Raw genomic sequence first — 18258 nt, forward strand, 5'->3', positions numbered from 1 at the left:
AAAAGTTTGGACACACCAACTCATTCCAGGATTTTTCTTTATTTTTACAGAATAATAGTGAAGATATCACAGCTATGAAATAACACATATGGAATCAGTTAAGAACAAATGCTTATTTACAAGGACAGCCTACTCCTTCCTCCCCATCAGGGAATTGAACCCCGATCTTCCGCGAGCCCACATTCTCTAGTACATACATGGCCTGCTCTCCATTAAGCACTTTCTCATGTTTACTACAGTATGTATTATAGGCTATGTTTACTTGTCAGACTGCACAGTAGCCTAATAAACAAATGCAAGTAGCTTATATCTTCAAAATTATTTATTATCCAAATGTAAAAGCATATACTGCACAGTACTGTATTTCTTCATCAGTATCGTTATGCTTTTGTTAATAAAATATGTATAAAAATACTCTTTCAAATTGCAGATGTTGATTTAGTTATGATCCATAACGAATTACTATGGGAATAAATATCATTGATTTACAGAAATATTGGAACAAAGTTGTCCAATGAAGGCAAACAATTTAGAATCCTCCAATCCTCTTATGCTGTAGCCTACTCCCGACCATCACGTTGTTCTATCCTAACGGAAGCCCTGAGGATTTCGATTTTTGTTTTTCTCAGAATACCATAATACACCATAATATTAATCAAATTTATTAAGCTACATTTCTTAAAATCAATCCCATGTACTGTGTTATTACAAAAAAGGTTTTAAATTCTCTAGTAATGCCAATATGGGAGACTATCAAATGCTTCTCAAATATGCCCTCTGATGGTCAAACTCGCACTAACTTGCATTAATGTAAAAAATGTCTGACAATGAAATAACATGCCATAGAACTAATCATGTAAATATGAATTAACTGGGAAGTTGGGGCACCACAGGAAAATGTTTAAAGAGTCTCTATTTCCCGAATTTAACCTGTTATGGCTAGGGGGCAGTATTTTCACGGCTGGATAAAAAACGTACCCGATTTAATCTGGTTACTACTCCTGCCCAGTAACTAGAATATGCATATAATTATTGGCTTTGGATAGAAAACACTCCAAAGTTTCTAAAACTGTTTGAATGGTGTCTGTGAGTATAACAGAACTCAAATGGCAGGTCAAAACCTGAGAGATTCCTTTACAGGAAGTGGCCTGTCTGACCATTTCTTGAACTTCTTTGCCATCTCTATCTTTTACAAAGGATCTCTGCTCTAACGTGACACTTCCTACGTCTTCCATGGGCACTCAGAGCCCGGGAAAAACCTGAATGTCGTCATCCCAGCCCCAGGCTGAAACACATTATCGCCTTTCTCAAGTGGCCGATCAAGGGACTGTGGGCTTAGGCGCGTGCCCTGGCTGCCCCCGTCTTTGTGATTTTTCCTCTCTTTGCCAAAAAGGAGATTCCCGGTCGGAATATTATCGCTTTTTTACGAGATAAATTGCATAAAAATTGATTTTAAACAGCGGTTGACATGCTTCGAATTACGGTAATGGAATATTTAGAATTTTTTTGTCACGAATTGCGCCATGCGTGTGACCCTGATTTACCATTTCGGATAGTTTCTGGAACGCACGAACAAAACGCCGCTATTTGGATATAACGATGGATTATTTTGGACCAAACCAACATTTGTTATTGAAGTAGCAGTCCTGGGAGTGCATTCTGATGAAGACAACAAAAGGTAATCAAACTTTTATAATAGTAAATCTGATTTTGGTGAAGGCTAAACTTGCCGGGTGTCTAAATAGCTAGCCCGTGATGGCTGGGCTATGTACTTAGAATATTGCAAAATGTGCTTTCACCAAAAAGCTATTTTAAAATCGGACATATCGAGTGCATAGAGGAGTTCTGTATCTATAATTCTTAAAATAATTGTTATGCTTTTTGTGAACGTTTATCGTGAGTAATTTAGTAAATTGTTAGTAAATTCCCCGGAAGTTTGCGGGGGGTATGCTAGTTCTGAACGTCACATGCTAATGTAAAAAGCTGTTTTTTGATATAAATATGAACTTGATTGAACAAAACATGCATGTATTGTATAACATAATGTCCTAGGTGTGTCATCTGATGAAGATCATCAAAGGTTAGTGCTGCATTTAGCTGTCTTCTGGGTTTTTGTGACATTATATGCTAGCTTGAAAAATGGCTGTGTGATTATTTCTGGCTGGGCACTCTGCTGACATAATCTAATGTTTTGCTTTCGCTGTAAAGCCTTTTTGAAATCGGACAGTGTGGTTAGATAAAGGAGAGTCTTGTCTTTAAAATGCTGTGAAATAGTCATATGTTTGAAAAATTGAAGTTTTTGTATTTTTGAGGAATTTGTAATTCGCGCCACGCCTATCATTGGATATTGGAGCAGGTGTTCCGCTAGCGGAACGTCTAGATGTAAGCTCTTCAGATATGTTCATGTCTTATTGATTACAGTCACTTATTAATGTTTTATTACCTTAAGAGTTATATTCTGAATGTTGCAAACCCTTGTATATCTGCACAAACGGTAGCATAATTAATGAATCAGTGATATACAAATTTGGTTAATTATTTATTAACTAACTAACTAAATAATCACAGAATTACATAAACACATACACAATAGGTCATACATTGGTTACTAACATGACACAAAGAAAAAGTCCCTAGTGGATGAAACCGATATGACGGCTTGGTAGACAAAGGAAAGGGGGTGGGGACAGATAAGAAACAGCGGGAGAACAGAATGGACCCACTACATACATACAGTTGAATACGTTTATCGTAAATATCTATATTTAGCACCCTAACAACCGCTCATTTTGATTTTACAAATGCAATGTACATATTTACATATGTATGTCGTGGCTGTCTCTCCGTTGAAAACACTGGATCAGTCTGTGGAGAACAGTTCATCAGAGAGTCTCTGGTTGTTTAACTCTGGTCGCCGTGTCCTTTGTAGCTCTGTCATAATGGATACGTCAGGCAAAATAATGGTTGTTACATAGGGAAATGTTCTTGAGAATGGATCTTTCAGAGTACCATTGTTCTTACTTTATAGAAAAAGCCATTCTCTCATTTAGAAGGCTAACATCACAATGTTATCTTTCCAAAAGTATTCTTATACTTAATAATTTATTTCATACAACATTCAGATGCTGAATTGTTGGATGGGCTCCCTGCCTGTGACATTAAACCCCTACAACTCATCCAGAACGCCGCAGCCCGTCTGGTGTTCATCCTTCCCAAGTTCTCTCACGTCACCCCGCTCCTCCGCTCTCTCCACTGGCTTCCAGTTGAAGCTCGCGTCCGCTACAAGACCATGGTGATTGCCTACGGAGCTGTGAAGGGAACGGCACCTCCATACCTTCAGGCTCTGATCAGGCCCTACACCCAAACAAGGGCACTGCGTTCATCCACCTCTGGCCTGCTGGCCCCCCTACCTCTGAGGAAGCACAGTTCCCGCTCAGCCCAGTCAAAACTGTTCGCTGCTCTGGCACCCCAATGGTGGAACAAGCTCCCTCACGACGCCAGGACAGCGGAGTCAATCACCACCTTCCGGAGACACCTGAAACCCCACCTCTTTAAGGAATACCTAGGATAGGATAAAGTAATCCTTCTAACCCCCCCTTAAAAGATTTAGATGCACTATTGTAAAGTGGTTGTTCCACTGGATATCATAAGGTGAATGCACCAATTTGTAAGTCGCTCTGGATAAGAGCGTCTGCTAAATGACTTAAATGTAAATGTAAATGTAGATGCAAACCCCATAATTGAGAAGTGTATACAAACAAAGACCCTTTATGAGGTCACCAAATGAAACAAACTCAACATGACAGTTCCATAAGTGTCCATGGACCAGTCCATCTGTTTGGAATACAGAAATACTGTTCAATTATTCAACATTTTGATGTCAAAGTTTGGCCAAGTGTCTCTCTGTGTTCCACAGTCACATTCCAATCTCAACACTACAGAGCCCAGAAGCAGAGTATTTTACGACCGCCAAAAAGTGGCCTACTCCACCACTCCCCCTCTGCAGTAGAGATAGGGCTCTATAGAGCGGATCCACTGTAACCTGATCCTTCAAATCTTCACAGGAGAGTCATGACCTCTTCAATGCTTTTCAAATAGGAACATTTGGAATTGGAATCTGGTTTCTGATGCATGCACGCATGCACCAACACACAGACACACACACACACACACACACACCCTAAACCTAACCCTTAAGCTTATAATAGCATTTGAACAAATTCAGGACCTGAAAAACTTCCTGACTTTTGAAAAAAGTTATTGTTTTCCTACCTTTTCAGGACATTAAGGTGAACTATTAGGACATTGGGGTCCTAGTAATGTAGGAAAATAAGTGCACACATACACACACAAACACACATGGATGCATGCACCAACATAACAACTACCAGTAGAAACTTACTGGGTAGAATTAATGCAGCTTATTGACTGTGGTCCAGCCAGCCATATATTGTATGTAACCATTGTACCATAACGGCTCTATGGAGAACCATGTGGAATGGCAGTTACGAAGTTTCCATCTCTATGCAGATATTCATTCACATTCACACATTCTGAATCTATCAGACGGGCTCTGCTGTGGCTCATTGGTGAAGCCAGAGATAAGGCAAGAACATAGGTGGTGATCCATAATGGTGAGTCAGTTGCTGCAGAACGAACAGAGAAGATGTGCAGCTCCGGACCTGACCGGCTCTAACTTCTCTGTCTGTTGACTGGATGAAACAAAGAAAAACAATCAGCCCTGAGCTCCAGTTTAATCCTAGCTAAGACCCCACCTTCTGCTGCCCCCAAAGCAGGGCTCTGGTGCGCGTGTGTGCGTATTTTAAACATAATTATTTTTGTCTGGTCAAGCCTGGCACAGCTTATGGAAAAACCACATAATCACATGATTTTATGTTATCTTTTTTATTTTACCAGTTAAATTGACTGAGAAGACATTCTCATTTACAGCAATGACCTGGGAAATAGTTACAGAGGAGAGGAATGAGTCAATTGGAAGCTGGTGATGATTAGGTGGCCATGATCGTATGAGGGCCAGATTGGGAATTTAGCCAGGACACCGGGGTTAACACATCTACTCTTACGATAAGTGCCATGGGATCTTTTGGTGACCACAGAGAGCCAGGACACCCATTTAACATACTTTCTGAAAAACTGCAACCTACACAGGACACTGTCCTCAGTCACTACACTTGGGGTATTTTTTTAAACCAGAGGAAAGAGTGCCTCCTACTAGCCCTCCAACACCATTTGGTCTCCCATCCAGGGACTGACCAGGACCAACCCTGCTTAGCCATAGCAGCAAACCAGCAGTGGGACACAGGGTGTTACAGTATGCTGCTGGTTTGAAGTAAATGTGACAACATGGGGTTGCAGAAATTCAAAATGTGATACCATGAAACTATACTGGTGAAAACATTTTAAAACCCAGTTGTCATTGAGAATATTTACTTTGTGGCATATTATTGATTTATAAATTCATTGTCCCTTGCAGGTTTTGTCTGGTTCCCATATTGTTTCAGGGATGTCCCCAAGAACATTTTTAGAACATTTTGTCACGGTCCCCTGGATTATTTGGGACTCAAACTCATTTTGGATTTGAACTCACAACCTTTTGGTTGCTAAGTACCTGACGTTCCTGCTCCACCACCAGGACTGTGGACATAATGGAGATTGGCTATACATACCTGTATATTGCCAAGAATATATTTTAGCACTTTGCCTAAAATATATACAACAAGGTGTAATTTCTGTTAAAAGACTGTATGCTGCTTTCATTTAGTGTAAAACATTTTTTTTACTATTATTTAGTACCATGAACACACTTGGGACTCAGCCTTAACTGGGATTTGAACTTGAAACCTCTTGGTCGCTACCAACCTGAAAGGTCCTGCGACATGTTCTGCAACACCACAAGTTCTGTGAGTATAAAGGAGATAAGGCTACAGACATATTGGCAAAATTACATTCCTACACTTCACTAAATGCTGCCCAGAATTACGTAAAATCACCACCAACTTTACATCAATGTGAATCTACCAGTGCCCAAGGACACTTTGACAGAGTATATATGAACGCTTCAGGGATTTGAACTTGCAACTGCTTGGTTGAGTGCATCAGTGTTACTGCAGTGCCATTAGGTTCATACTTTTTGCTTGGAACATGTATTAAAATACAAAAAAATTCAATAAGGGTATGGCTAGGGTACAGTGTTGTTCGCTGGGGTACTCACATGGTACAGTTCGGTACCTTGTAGGTAAAAGGCACGGTCATCATTGATAGGTGGGGGTTAATGTACTTGTGGGGCTCATTAGCATATTTGGGGACATGGCCAAATGCGTAATTGCACCAACCGTCAGTCAAAGTGTTGTATCAGTTAAGGGTTTACGTGTTTGATGGTTATTTTGATGCAAGTTAAGCACTTCCTTTGACACTGTCTGTTCTGCAAACTTTGTAAGCATATGTGTCACTAATGAGCTCCACTGTAAAAAAGTTATTCTGTATTTTCCAGTAAGTTAACTGCAATTTGTATTTTCTTTACTGGAAACATTATTCAGTAAGTTACTGGAAAATGCACAGGAACTTACTGGCTGACATTACTTTTAATTGTCAGCTAACAGTGACAGTCTAACTGAATATTGGAGGTGTGGCTTTCAGCTAGCTCTGTCATCCCAGTTAATGTGCTCTGTTGTATTCTGTTTATTAAGATTGTACACTGTCAGTTCTCCAGCCCTGATAAAGGCTGACATAATTGCATGGGATACCAAAGAGCCATAGAATATTTAGTATATAGCTTGTCATGATAATGTAATACTCACTTCACTGCCACACCATGAGTTCAGTGAGTATGACATGAGCTAAAGTAATTTACTGTGACATATACAATAACTTGTAGCTAGTTGACAATAAGTTGTTGAAAATGTGACATTATCTTTCTGTGAACCAGCTTCCATTAAGCTACTGTAAAATGCCCAGTAAGCTCTTAACTTCTCTAGGGCCAGTGGGACGATTTCGTCCCACCTACGTAACAGCCAGTGGAATCCCGTGGCGCGTTATTCAAATACCTTAGAAATGCTATTACTTCAATTTCTCAAACATATGACTATTTTACACCATTTTAAAGACAAGACTCTCGTTAATCTAACCACACTGTCCGATTTCAAAAAGGCTTTACAACGTAAGCAAAACATTAGATTATGTCAGCAGAGTACCCAGCCAGAAATAATCAGACACCCATTTTTCAAGCTAGCATATAATGTCACATAAACCCAAACCACAGATAAATGCAGCACTAACCTTTGATGATCTTCATCAGATGACAATCTTAGGACATTATGTTATACAATACATGCATGTTTTGTTCAATCAAGTTCATATTTATATCAAAAACCAGCTTTTTACATTAGCATGTGACGTTCAGAACTAGCATACCTCCGGTGAATTTACTAAATTACTCACGATAAACGTTCACAAAAAACATAACAATTATTTTAAGAATTATAGATACAGAACTCCTCTATGCACTCGCTATGTCCGATTTTAAAATAGCTTTTCGGTGAAAGCACATTTTGCATTATTCTAAGTAGATAGCCCGGCATCACAGGGCTAGCTATTTAGACACCCTCCAAGTTTAGCCCTCACCAAAGTCAGATTTACTATAAGAAAAATGTTATTACCTTTGCTGTTCTTCATCAGAATGCACTCCCAGGACTTCTACTTCAATAACAAATGTTGGTTTGGTTCAAAATAATCCATAGTTATATCCAAATAGCGGCGTTTTGTTCGTGCATTCAAGACACTATCCGAAAGGGTAAAGAAGGGTGACGCGCCCGAAAAAATTCTAAATATTCCATTACCGTACTTCGAAGCATGTCAACCGCTGTTTAAAATCAATTTTTATGCCATTTTTCTCGTAAAAAAGCGATAATATTCCGACCGGGAATCTGTGTTTTAGTACAAAGAGAGAGAAAATAAAAAAAAGGGGTCGCCTCGTGCACGCGCCTCAGTCTCATTGTCCTCTGATAGACCACTTACCAAAGGCGCTAATGTTTTTCAGCCAGGGGCTGGAATTACATCATTCAGCTTTTTCCCGGGTTCTGAGAGCCTATGGGAGCCGTAGGAAGTGTCACGTTACAGCAAAGATCCTCAGTTTTCAATAAAGAGAGTCAAGAAGAACAAGAACTTGTCAGACAGGCCACTTCCTGTAAGGAATCTTCTCAGGTTTTTGCCTGCCATATGAGTTCTGTTATACTCACAGACACCATTCAAACAGTTTTAGAAACTTTAGGGTGTTTTCTATCCAAAGCCAATAATTAAATGCATATTCCAGTTTCTGGGCAGTAGTAATAACCAGATTAAATCGGGTACATTTTTTATCCGGCCGTGTAAATACTGCCCCCTAGCCCTAACAGGTTAACAATGCATCGCTTCATTGTCACAAGTTCATACAACCATTGCAGAATTGACCGTGTCAAAAGATATGCTCAACTTTCGACAACATAACGATAAACCACTTAAACTCATACAACAATTTCAGACGGTTGGCACAAATACAACATATTTTACACAATGCCCCCAAATATGCTAATGAGCCCGAGCACATTGCCACCACCTACATTTCAAAGTGCAGTAATGATTGTACCTTATATTGAATATATTGCGTAGAAGAAATGTACCATTATACTAGATTATCCAGACATGTACCCTAAAAGGTATCGTTTCTTTTGTAAACCACAGAAAAACATTGTACCGTGACCATTCTATTATTTTTTAAAGTGTGGGGATATACTGTATAATCATGGTAGCAAATAACCAATGCAAAAATGTATTCTTGCCAATAAATCTATCGTTGATTTGATGTGGAAAATCACATGGAACACTTCATGTGACATTTCACGTGAATTTTTTTATTTTCTGGAACACTTCACGTGACATTAAATATTTCACATGTTAAAATGTGTTTTTGGAACACTTCACTTGTGACATTTCCTATGTGAAAACATGTTCACGTGAAATTCATGTTTTTTTCCATGGTGATGAGGACCATGTTAGGATGTTTGTAAGAGTTTCTCAAGACATTTGTTTTACCAGTCGTCAGGAATTCACGTGATTTTCCCAGATGGTCTCAAACCATCCCAAACAATTATAAATAAAGTAATGAAATGGTATGGAGGTTTTAAAGATAGTGGTACGTTGTGTAGCTGAAGTATTACCCCACCTGGGTTTTGAAGTGCACTAATCGTTCTGCTGCACCACAAAGTCTATAGCAGTTCCATAAACACGCATTACCTTGAATTCATCTCTGCACTTAGCAAAAGAGTTCCATCTGCGCTGCTATTTTAGTTATCAATAGAGCCCACAGTGGAGGTGTCATATTACCCATAAAACCTAGCGGTCAAACAGGCAAATGGTTCCAATCGTATTTCCACCATTCATTTTTCCAATAGGGGATTGTAGAAACACATAAAATAAAGGTTGTGTTTCGTGTAGGCTTACCCTGGCGTGACGTTTTGATAACCATGTAAATCTCTCTGGACAAGGTGAGTTTTATCAATACTCTCAGATTCAAAAATGCTGATTAGGATCAAAGTAGATATCATGTAAAACTACAACTCCCTGCAAGCTCCTGCACGTCATCTCTAGCTGACACCGTGGCTAACAGGTATTGTGACAATTGAAAACTTGCAAAAGACAGTTCACAGAATTGTCCATTTAATGAAATAAGCCCATTTGGTCATTACTACATTTTAGGGCTGACCCCAATTAGTTGACTGGTCGATTGTTTGGTCTTTAGGTTGTTGGTCGACCAAGATTATTTTAGTCGCACAGTAACATATCTATATACATATATATATATCTACATACACATATATATATATATATATACTGCTCAAAAAAATAAAGGGAACACTTAAACAACACAATGTAACTCCAAGTCAATCACAATTCTGTGAAATCAAACTGTCCACTTAGGAAGCAACACTGATTGACAATAAATTTCACATGTTGTTGTGCAAATGGAATAGACAACAGGTGGAAATTATAGGCAATTAGCAAGACACCCCCAATAAAGGAGTGGTTCTGCAGGTGGTAACCACAGACCACTTCTCAGTTCCTATGCTTCCTGGCTGATGTTTTGGTCACTTTTGAATGCTGGCGGTGCTTTCACTCTAGTGGTAGCATGAGACGGAGTCTACAACCCACACAAGTGGCTCAGGTAGTGCAGCTCATCCAGGATGGCACATCAATGCGAGCTGTGGCAAGAAGGTTTCCTGTGTCTGTCAGCGTAGTGTCCAAAGCATGGAGGCGCTACCAGGAGACAGGCCAGTACATCAGGAGACGTGGAGGAGGCCGTAGGAGGGCCACTACCTCCGCCTTTGTGCAAGGAGGAACAGGAGGAGCACTGCCAGAGCCCTGCAAAATGACCTCCAACAGGCCACAAATGTGCATGTGTCTGCTCAAACGGTCAGAAACAGACTCCATGAGGGTGGTATGAGTGAAATAATCTTATTAAAGACTTTTTTATTTACATAGTTGAATGTGCTGACAACAAAATCCAACAAAAATAATCAATGGAAATCCAATTTATCAACTCATGGAGGTCTGGATTTGGAGTCACACTCAAAATTAAAGTGGAAAACCACACTACAGGCTGATCCAACTTTGATGTAATGTCCATAAAACAAGTCAAAATGAGGCTCAGTAGTGTGTGTGGCCTCCACGTGCCTGTATGACCCTCTTACAACGCCTGGGCATGCTCCTGATGAGGTGGCGGATGGTCTCCTGAGGGACCTCCTCCCAGACCTGGACTAAAGCATCCGCCAACTCCTGGACAGTCTGTGGTGCAATGTGGCGTTGGTGGATGGAGCGAGACATGATGTCCCAGATGTGCTCAATTGGATTCAGGTCTGGGGAATGGGTGGGCCAGTCCATAGCATCAATGCCTTCCTCTTGCAGGAGCTGCTGACACACTCCAGCCACAAGAGGTCTAGCATTGTCTTGCATTAGGAGGAACCCAGGGCCAACCGCACCAGCATATGGTCTCATAAGGGGTCTGAGGATCTCATCTCGGTACCTAATGGCAGTCAGGCTACCTCTGGCGAGCACATGGAGGGCTGTGCGACCCCCCAAAGAAATGCCACCCCACACCATGACTGACCCACCGCCAAACCGGTCATGCTGGAGGATGTTGCAGGCAGCAGAACGTTCTCCACGGCGTCTCCAGACTCTGTCACGTCTGTCACATGTGCTCAGTGTGAACCTGCTTTCATCTGTGAAGAGCACAGGGCGCCAGTGGCGAATGTGCCAATCTTGGTGTTCTCTGGCAAATGCCAAATGTCCTGCACTGTGTTGGGCTTTAAGCACAACCCCCACCTGTGGACGTCGGGCCCTCATTCCACCCTCATGGAGTTTGTTTCTGACCGTTTGAGCAGACACATGCACATTTGTGGCCTGCTGGAGGTCATTTTGCAGGGCTCTGGCAGTGCTCTTCCTGCTCCTCCTTGCACAAAGGCGGAGGTAGCGGTCCTGCTGCTGGGTTGTTGCCCTCCTACGGCCTCCTCCACGTCTCCTGATGTACTGGCCTGTCTCCTGGTAGCGCCTCCATGCTCTGGACACTACGCTGACAGACACAGCAAACCTTCTTGCCACAGCTCGCATTGATGTGCCATCCTGGATGATCTGCACTACCTGAGCCACTTGTGTGGGTTGTAGACTCCGTCTCATGCTACCACTAGAGTGAAAGCACCGCCAGCATTCAAAAGTGACCAAAACATCAGCCAGGAAGCATAGGAACTGAGAAGTGGTCTGTGGTCCCCACCTGCAGAACCACTCCTTTATTGGGGGTGTCTTGCTAATTGCCAATAATTTCCACATGTTTTCAATTCCATTTGCACAACAGCATGTGAAATGTATTGTCAATTAGTGTTGCTTCCTAAGTGGACAGTTTGATGTCACAGAAGTGTGATTGACTTGGAGTTACATTGTGTTGTTTAAGTGTTCCCTTTATTTTTTTGAGCAGTGTATATATACACAGTACAAGTCAAAAGTTTGGATAAACCTACTCATTCAAGGGTTTTTCTTTATTTTTACTATTTTCTACATTGTAGAATAATAGTGAGGGCATCAAAACTATGAAATAACAAACATGGGATCATGTAGTAACCAAAAAAGTGTTATATATTTCAAAATATATTCTATATTTGAGATTCTTCAAAGTAGCCACCCTTTGCCTTGATGACAGCTTTGCACACTCTTGGCATTTTCTCAACCAGCTTCATGAGGTAGTCACCTGGAATGCATTTCAATTAACATGTGTGCCTTGTTAAAAGTTAATTTGTGGAATGGCTTTCCTTCTTAATGCGTTTGAGCCAAACAGTTATGTTGTTACAAGGTAGGGTGGTATACAGAAGATAGCCCTATTTGGTAAAAGACCAAGTCCATATCATGGCAAAAACAGCTCAAATAAGCAAGGAGAAACGACAGTCCATCATTACTTTAAGACATGAAGGTCAGCCAAATCCGGGAAATTTCAAGAACTTTGAAAGTTTCTACAAATGCAGTCGCAAAAACCTTCAAACATTATAATGAAGCTGTTTCTCATGAGGACCACCACAGGAAAGGAAGATCCAGTTACCTCTGCTGCAGAGGATAAGTTCATTAGAGTTATCTGCACCTCAGATTGCAGCCCAAATAAATGCTTCACAGAGTTCAACAGTCACATCTCAACATCAACTGTTGATATTGCGTGAATCAGGCCTTCATGGTTGAATTGCTGCAAAGACACCACTACTAAAGGACACTAATAAGAAGAAGAGACTTGCTTGGGCCAAAAAACATGAGCAATGGACAATAGACCGGTGGAAATCTGTCCTTTGGTCAAACTGGTCCAAATTTGTGATTTTTGGCTCCAACCATCGTGTCGTTGTGAGACGCAGACTAGGTGAATGGATGACCTACACATATGTGGTTCCCACCGTGAAGCATGGAGGAGGAGGTGTGATGGTGCTTTGCTGTTGACACTGTCTGTGATTTATTTACAATTCAAGGCACACTTAACCAGCATTAGCTACCACAGCATTCTGCAGCGATACACTATCCCATCTGGTTTGCGCTTATTGGGACTATCATTTGTTTTTCAACAGGACAATGATCCAAAACACACCTCCAGGCTGTGTAAGGTCAATTTGACCAAGAAGGAGAGTGATTGAGTGCTGCTTCAGATGACCTGGCCTCCACAATCACCTGACCTCAACCCAATTGAGAACGGTTTGGGATGAGTTGGACTGTAGAATGAAGGAAAAGCAGCCAACAAGTGCTCAGCATATGTGGGAACTCCTTCAAGACTGTTGGAAAAGCATTCCAATTGAAGCTGGCTGAGAGAAGGCCAAGAGTGTGCAAAGCTGTCACTAAGGCAAAGAGTGGCTACTTTGAAGAATCTAAAATATCTAATATATTTCATTTGTTTAACACTTTTTTGCTTACTACATGATTCCATATGTGTAATTTCATGGTTTTGATGACTCCACTATTATTCTACACTGTAGAAAATAGTAAAAATTAACCTCTCTGGGCTAGGTGGGACGAATTCGTCCCACCTACTCAACAGCCAGTTGAATCCCGTGGCGCGATTTTCAAATACCTTAGAAATGCTATTACTTCAATTTCTCGTAAAAAAGCGATAATATTCCGACCGGGAATCTCCGTTTAGGTAAACAGAGGAAAGAAAACAAAGCTTTCGGTCGACGCGGGCACCAGCCTGAGTCTCACAGTACTGTAACCAGCCACTACCCAAACGCGCTACTTTTTTTCAGCCAGAGCCTGCAAAGCCACGATTCAGCTTTTTGCCGCCTTCTGAGAGCCTATGGCAGCCGTAGGAAGTGTCACGTAACAGCAGAGATCCTTTGTAATGGATAGAGATGGCAAAGAAGGCCAAGAAATGGTCAGACAGGGTACTTCCTGTACAGAATCTTCTCAGGTTTTGACTTGCCATTTGAGTTCTGTTATACTCACAGACACCATTCAAACAGTTTTAGAAACTTTGGAGTGTTTTCTATCCAAAGCCAATAATTATATGCATATTCTAGTTACTGGGCAGGAGTAGTAACCAGATTAAATCGGGTATGTTTTTTATCCAGCCGTGTCAATACTGCCCCCTAGCCCTAACAGGTTAACAAACACCCTTGAATGAGTAGGTGTGTCCAAACTTTTGACTGGTACTGTATGTTGTCTTCCTCTGTTTTCATATCTTGCTGACATCTCTCTCACTCTCTCTCCCTGCAGTGAGGTTCACAGACTGTGGCCTTGGCAACAGGGTGCTGTTGGAGGTGGGTGACGTGGGGGACTTCAGGCTGGATGAGGATGGCACGGTGTACGCCCGGCATGCCTTCCGTCTTGCCGACAGGAAGAGCGCCTTGGTGGTGCGAGCGAGGGATCTGGAGACCAAGGAGGATTGGAAGACACATGTTTACCTCCTCCTCCGGAACGACGGAAAGCGAGACACGACAGAACACAAACTCATCAAACAGGTATGGGATACCAATTTTTTTTTCATTTAACACTGTTTTGGCGTCTATATGGGTCCACAGATTCAACACTTTCAGTGATGATTTAAAACTTTCCGTGTTACTTTGTTTGTTCTTTAACCTCTCTTGGGCAATTGTGACGCACCCACGGTTCACACTATTCAACAGCCAGTGAAAATCAGAGCGCCAAATTCAAAACCACAAAATGTCATAATTCAAAGTTCTCAAACATACGACTATTTTACAACATTTTAAAGATATACGTCTCCTTAATGTAACCACGTTGTCCGATTTCAAAAAGGCTTTACGGCGAAAGCATAAATTTAGATTATGTTAGGACAGTTCCAACACAAGAAAAACCACACAGCCATTTTCCTAGCAAGGACAGGCGTCACAAATACCAGAAATTCAGCTAACATTATGCACTAACCTTTGACGATCTTCATCAGATGACACTCCTAGGACATCATGTTACACAATACATGCATTTTTTGTTCAATCAAGTTGATATTTATATCCAAAAACAGCCGTTTACATTGGCGCGTGATGTTCAGAAAATATTTTGCCTCCAATACTCCCGGTGAATCAGCACAACAATTTGCAAAAATACTCATCCTAAACGTTGATAAAATATTAAACTGTTATTCAAAGAATTATAGATGAACATCTCCTTTATGCAACCGCTGTGACAGATTTCAAAAAGCTTCACGGGGAAAGCACACTTTGCAATAATCTGAGTACTGCGCTCAGAAAAATACAATTTACAATACAATTTAGCAGACGCTCTTATCCAGAGTGACTTACAGTAGCGAATGCATACATTTCATGCATTTTTTTGTACTGGCCCCCCGTGGGAATCGAACCCACAACCCTGGCGTTGCACACACCATGCTCTACCAACTGAGCCACAGGGAAGACATACACTAGGCAATACACTAGGCAATACAGATACCCGCCATACAGATACCCGCCATTTTGGAGTCATCTAAAATCATAAATAGCATTAGAAATATGCACTTACCTTTGATGATCTTCATCAGAAGGCACTTCCAGGATTCCCAGGTCCACAATAAATGTTTTGTTCGATAAAGTCCATAATTTATGTCCAAATAACTCCTTGTTGTTTCCGCATTCAGTAAGCTACTCCAAGTGTAGGAAGGGCGCCGAAAATGTCACGACGAAAAGTCCAAAAATGTTATATTTACGTTCGTTCAAACATGTCAAACGTTGTATAGCATCAATCTTTAGGGCCTTTTTAACTTAGAACTTCAATAATATTCCAACCGGACGATTCCAGTGTCTTGAAAAACGTTTTGGAACACAGCTAACTCTCACGTGAACTCGTGCCAATGAACTCATTTGCTTTCCTGAGTCAACAACTTCCAACTTCCTCTGTTCGCTCTCTGTTCATCATAGACACCTCACACAACTTTCTAAAGACTGTTGACATCTAGTGGAAGCCTTAGGAAGTGCAAAATGAACCCTAAGTCACTGTGTGTTTGATAGGCAATGACTTGAAAGGACTACAAGCACCAGACTTCTCACTTCCTGGTTAGATTTTTCTCAGGTTTTTGCCTGCCATATGAGTTCTGTTATACTCACAGACACCATTCAAACAGTTTTAGAAACGTCAGAGTGTTTTCTATCCGAATCTACTAATAATATGCATATTCTAGTTCCTGGGCCCGAGTAGTAGGCCATTTAATTTGGGTACGTTTTTCATCCGGCTGTGAAAATACTGCCCCCTACCCTAGAGAAGTTAACCCTAGACAATTTGCTTTGTGGTGCTACTGCCTGCTGTGTGTTAATTAGAGCAATAAGGAGGTCCTCTATATATGAGGAGACATTCCCCAGTAAACATTTTCCCAGAAATAGTGCAGTGCCATATGCTTACTGTGTCCATTAATATCTCTCGGCATTCTGTGGGAGCAGGGAAAACAGTGTGAGGAAAGAAAAAGCTGTTAAAATACCACCAATAGCAAACTTGTGAATAAAAGCTATGGAATTGAACAGGTGGAGTGTTAGGCAGCTATTAGTCAGCTAGCTCGCTCAACAGACGGATGGATCAGAATACTCTGAGAAAAGGGAGGAAGGAAGGAGAGGGAGGCTTTGGAGAGGCAAGCGGGAGAAAGAGTTATGACGCAGCAGAAGGCTGTTGGATGAGGGTATATAGGGGAAAGATGGAGAGAATGAAGTGAAAGAAAGGATGAAACTATAGGGATAGAGATGAGGTGGAGGGATGCAGAGAGAGGATGAGATGGCTGAAGGATTGTATTCAGATTCAGATTAGAGTGTGGAGGAAACAAAACTGCATTCCTAGGCGGCAAATATATTTGAGGACACACACACAGGTTACATACACAGCCAGCCAGCCAGTCTGATCATTGGTCAGGTCCTCAGTAATGATGTCATTAATCCAGCTCTGTGGAACAAGGCCATGAATACACTAAATCATAGTGTTTGTCATAGTGTTTTTGTGTGTGTTGGTGTGTGGGTCTGAGTAATCTGCATGTCTCTGCCTCTGTGTGTGTGGGGGGGGGGCGTTGCACAACCTGTGTGTAACCTTTGTTGTCTCATCTCTGCAGGTGAACTCCAGCTCTGCAGCTGTGACTCAGCAGGTGCGAGAGATCGTGTTTCCATGGCACAGCTTGGTCGTTGGGGACGATGGATCTCTGAGGCGGGTGAAGAGGGACTGGGTCATTCCCCCCATCAACGTCCCTGAGAACTCACGAGGACAGTTCCCCGAGGAGCTAGTCAGGGTAGGGGAGACACATACACAGAGACACACACAAACGGGTTGTAAGTAAGCATTTCACTGTAAAGTCTACACTTGTTGTATTCGGCGCATGTGACAAATACAGTTTGATTTGGAACACAGAGACACACACACACACACACAGTACACATACAACACACACAGTTCAAAGGACACATTTGACACATTTCCCCACTGGCTCACAGGGTTTTATGGTGTGTGTTTGTGTGTACAGTTTTTGTGTATATGTACAGTACGGACTGTATGTGTGCGGTTCCAGTGTATGTAAAGCTCACTATTTCCTCCCAACACCATCTGCTGATATGATATTTATATTGTAATCAGCGGCATAAGGGTGAGGCAGGGGGTTAATGGGAGTGTGATGGTGATTTATACATGTTTTATGAAGGTTTATGGTGCATCTGCTGTTTTCTGTCGGTACTATACAGCCTATGTATGGTGTTGAGGGGAGCTAAAGATGTTTTAAATAAAAGTGTGGTTGTAAATGTACTGTATCTAAACTGGGAATATCTCTCATTCTACCTCTGTCTCTCTCCATCTGTAACTCTCTCTCTCCCTCCTGTTAGATCCGGTCGGACCGCGATAAGAACAGTCTCCTGCGTTACAGTGTGACTGGACCCGGTGCTGACCAGTCTCCGACCGGGATATTCATCATCAACCCCATCTCTGGTCAGCTCTCTGTGACCAAACCCCTCGACCGGGAACACATCTCCAACTTCCATGTAAGTGTTCAGCTCATAGAATTAGAATGAGTAGAATTAGCATCCACATTCCTGTCAATTACTCCATAATGGGTGGCTTGGTGGCCAACAGTCTTTATCGGTCTATGTGAAATGTAGTAAAACGCCATACAGAGTAAGTTGGACAGGAAACTTTGATCTTGAGAACACACTCAATGCAGACACACAAGCAACTATGATCTGCAGCAGAGCATTTGCATGAAGGATGGGGCCATCTCAT

General features: G+C 41.6%; 1 protein-coding gene across 1 annotated transcript in view; it reads left to right on the forward strand.

Moving 5' to 3' along the window:
* The window catches only part of LOC106584192 (cadherin-2), a 93911-nt gene that overhangs the window by 38164 nt on the left and 37489 nt on the right, over positions 1-18258 (forward strand). Inside the window, exons 3-5 of the mRNA XM_014169186.2 lie at positions 14281-14525; positions 17108-17281; positions 17865-18020. Of these exons, the coding sequence (XP_014024661.1) occupies positions 14281-14525; positions 17108-17281; positions 17865-18020 (575 nt within the window). The remainder of the gene's footprint in view (positions 1-14280; positions 14526-17107; positions 17282-17864; positions 18021-18258) is intronic.

This window comes from Salmo salar, chromosome ssa23 (genome assembly GCF_905237065.1).
Source record: "Salmo salar chromosome ssa23, Ssal_v3.1, whole genome shotgun sequence".
NCBI classification, from domain to species: Eukaryota; Metazoa; Chordata; class Actinopteri; order Salmoniformes; family Salmonidae; genus Salmo; species Salmo salar.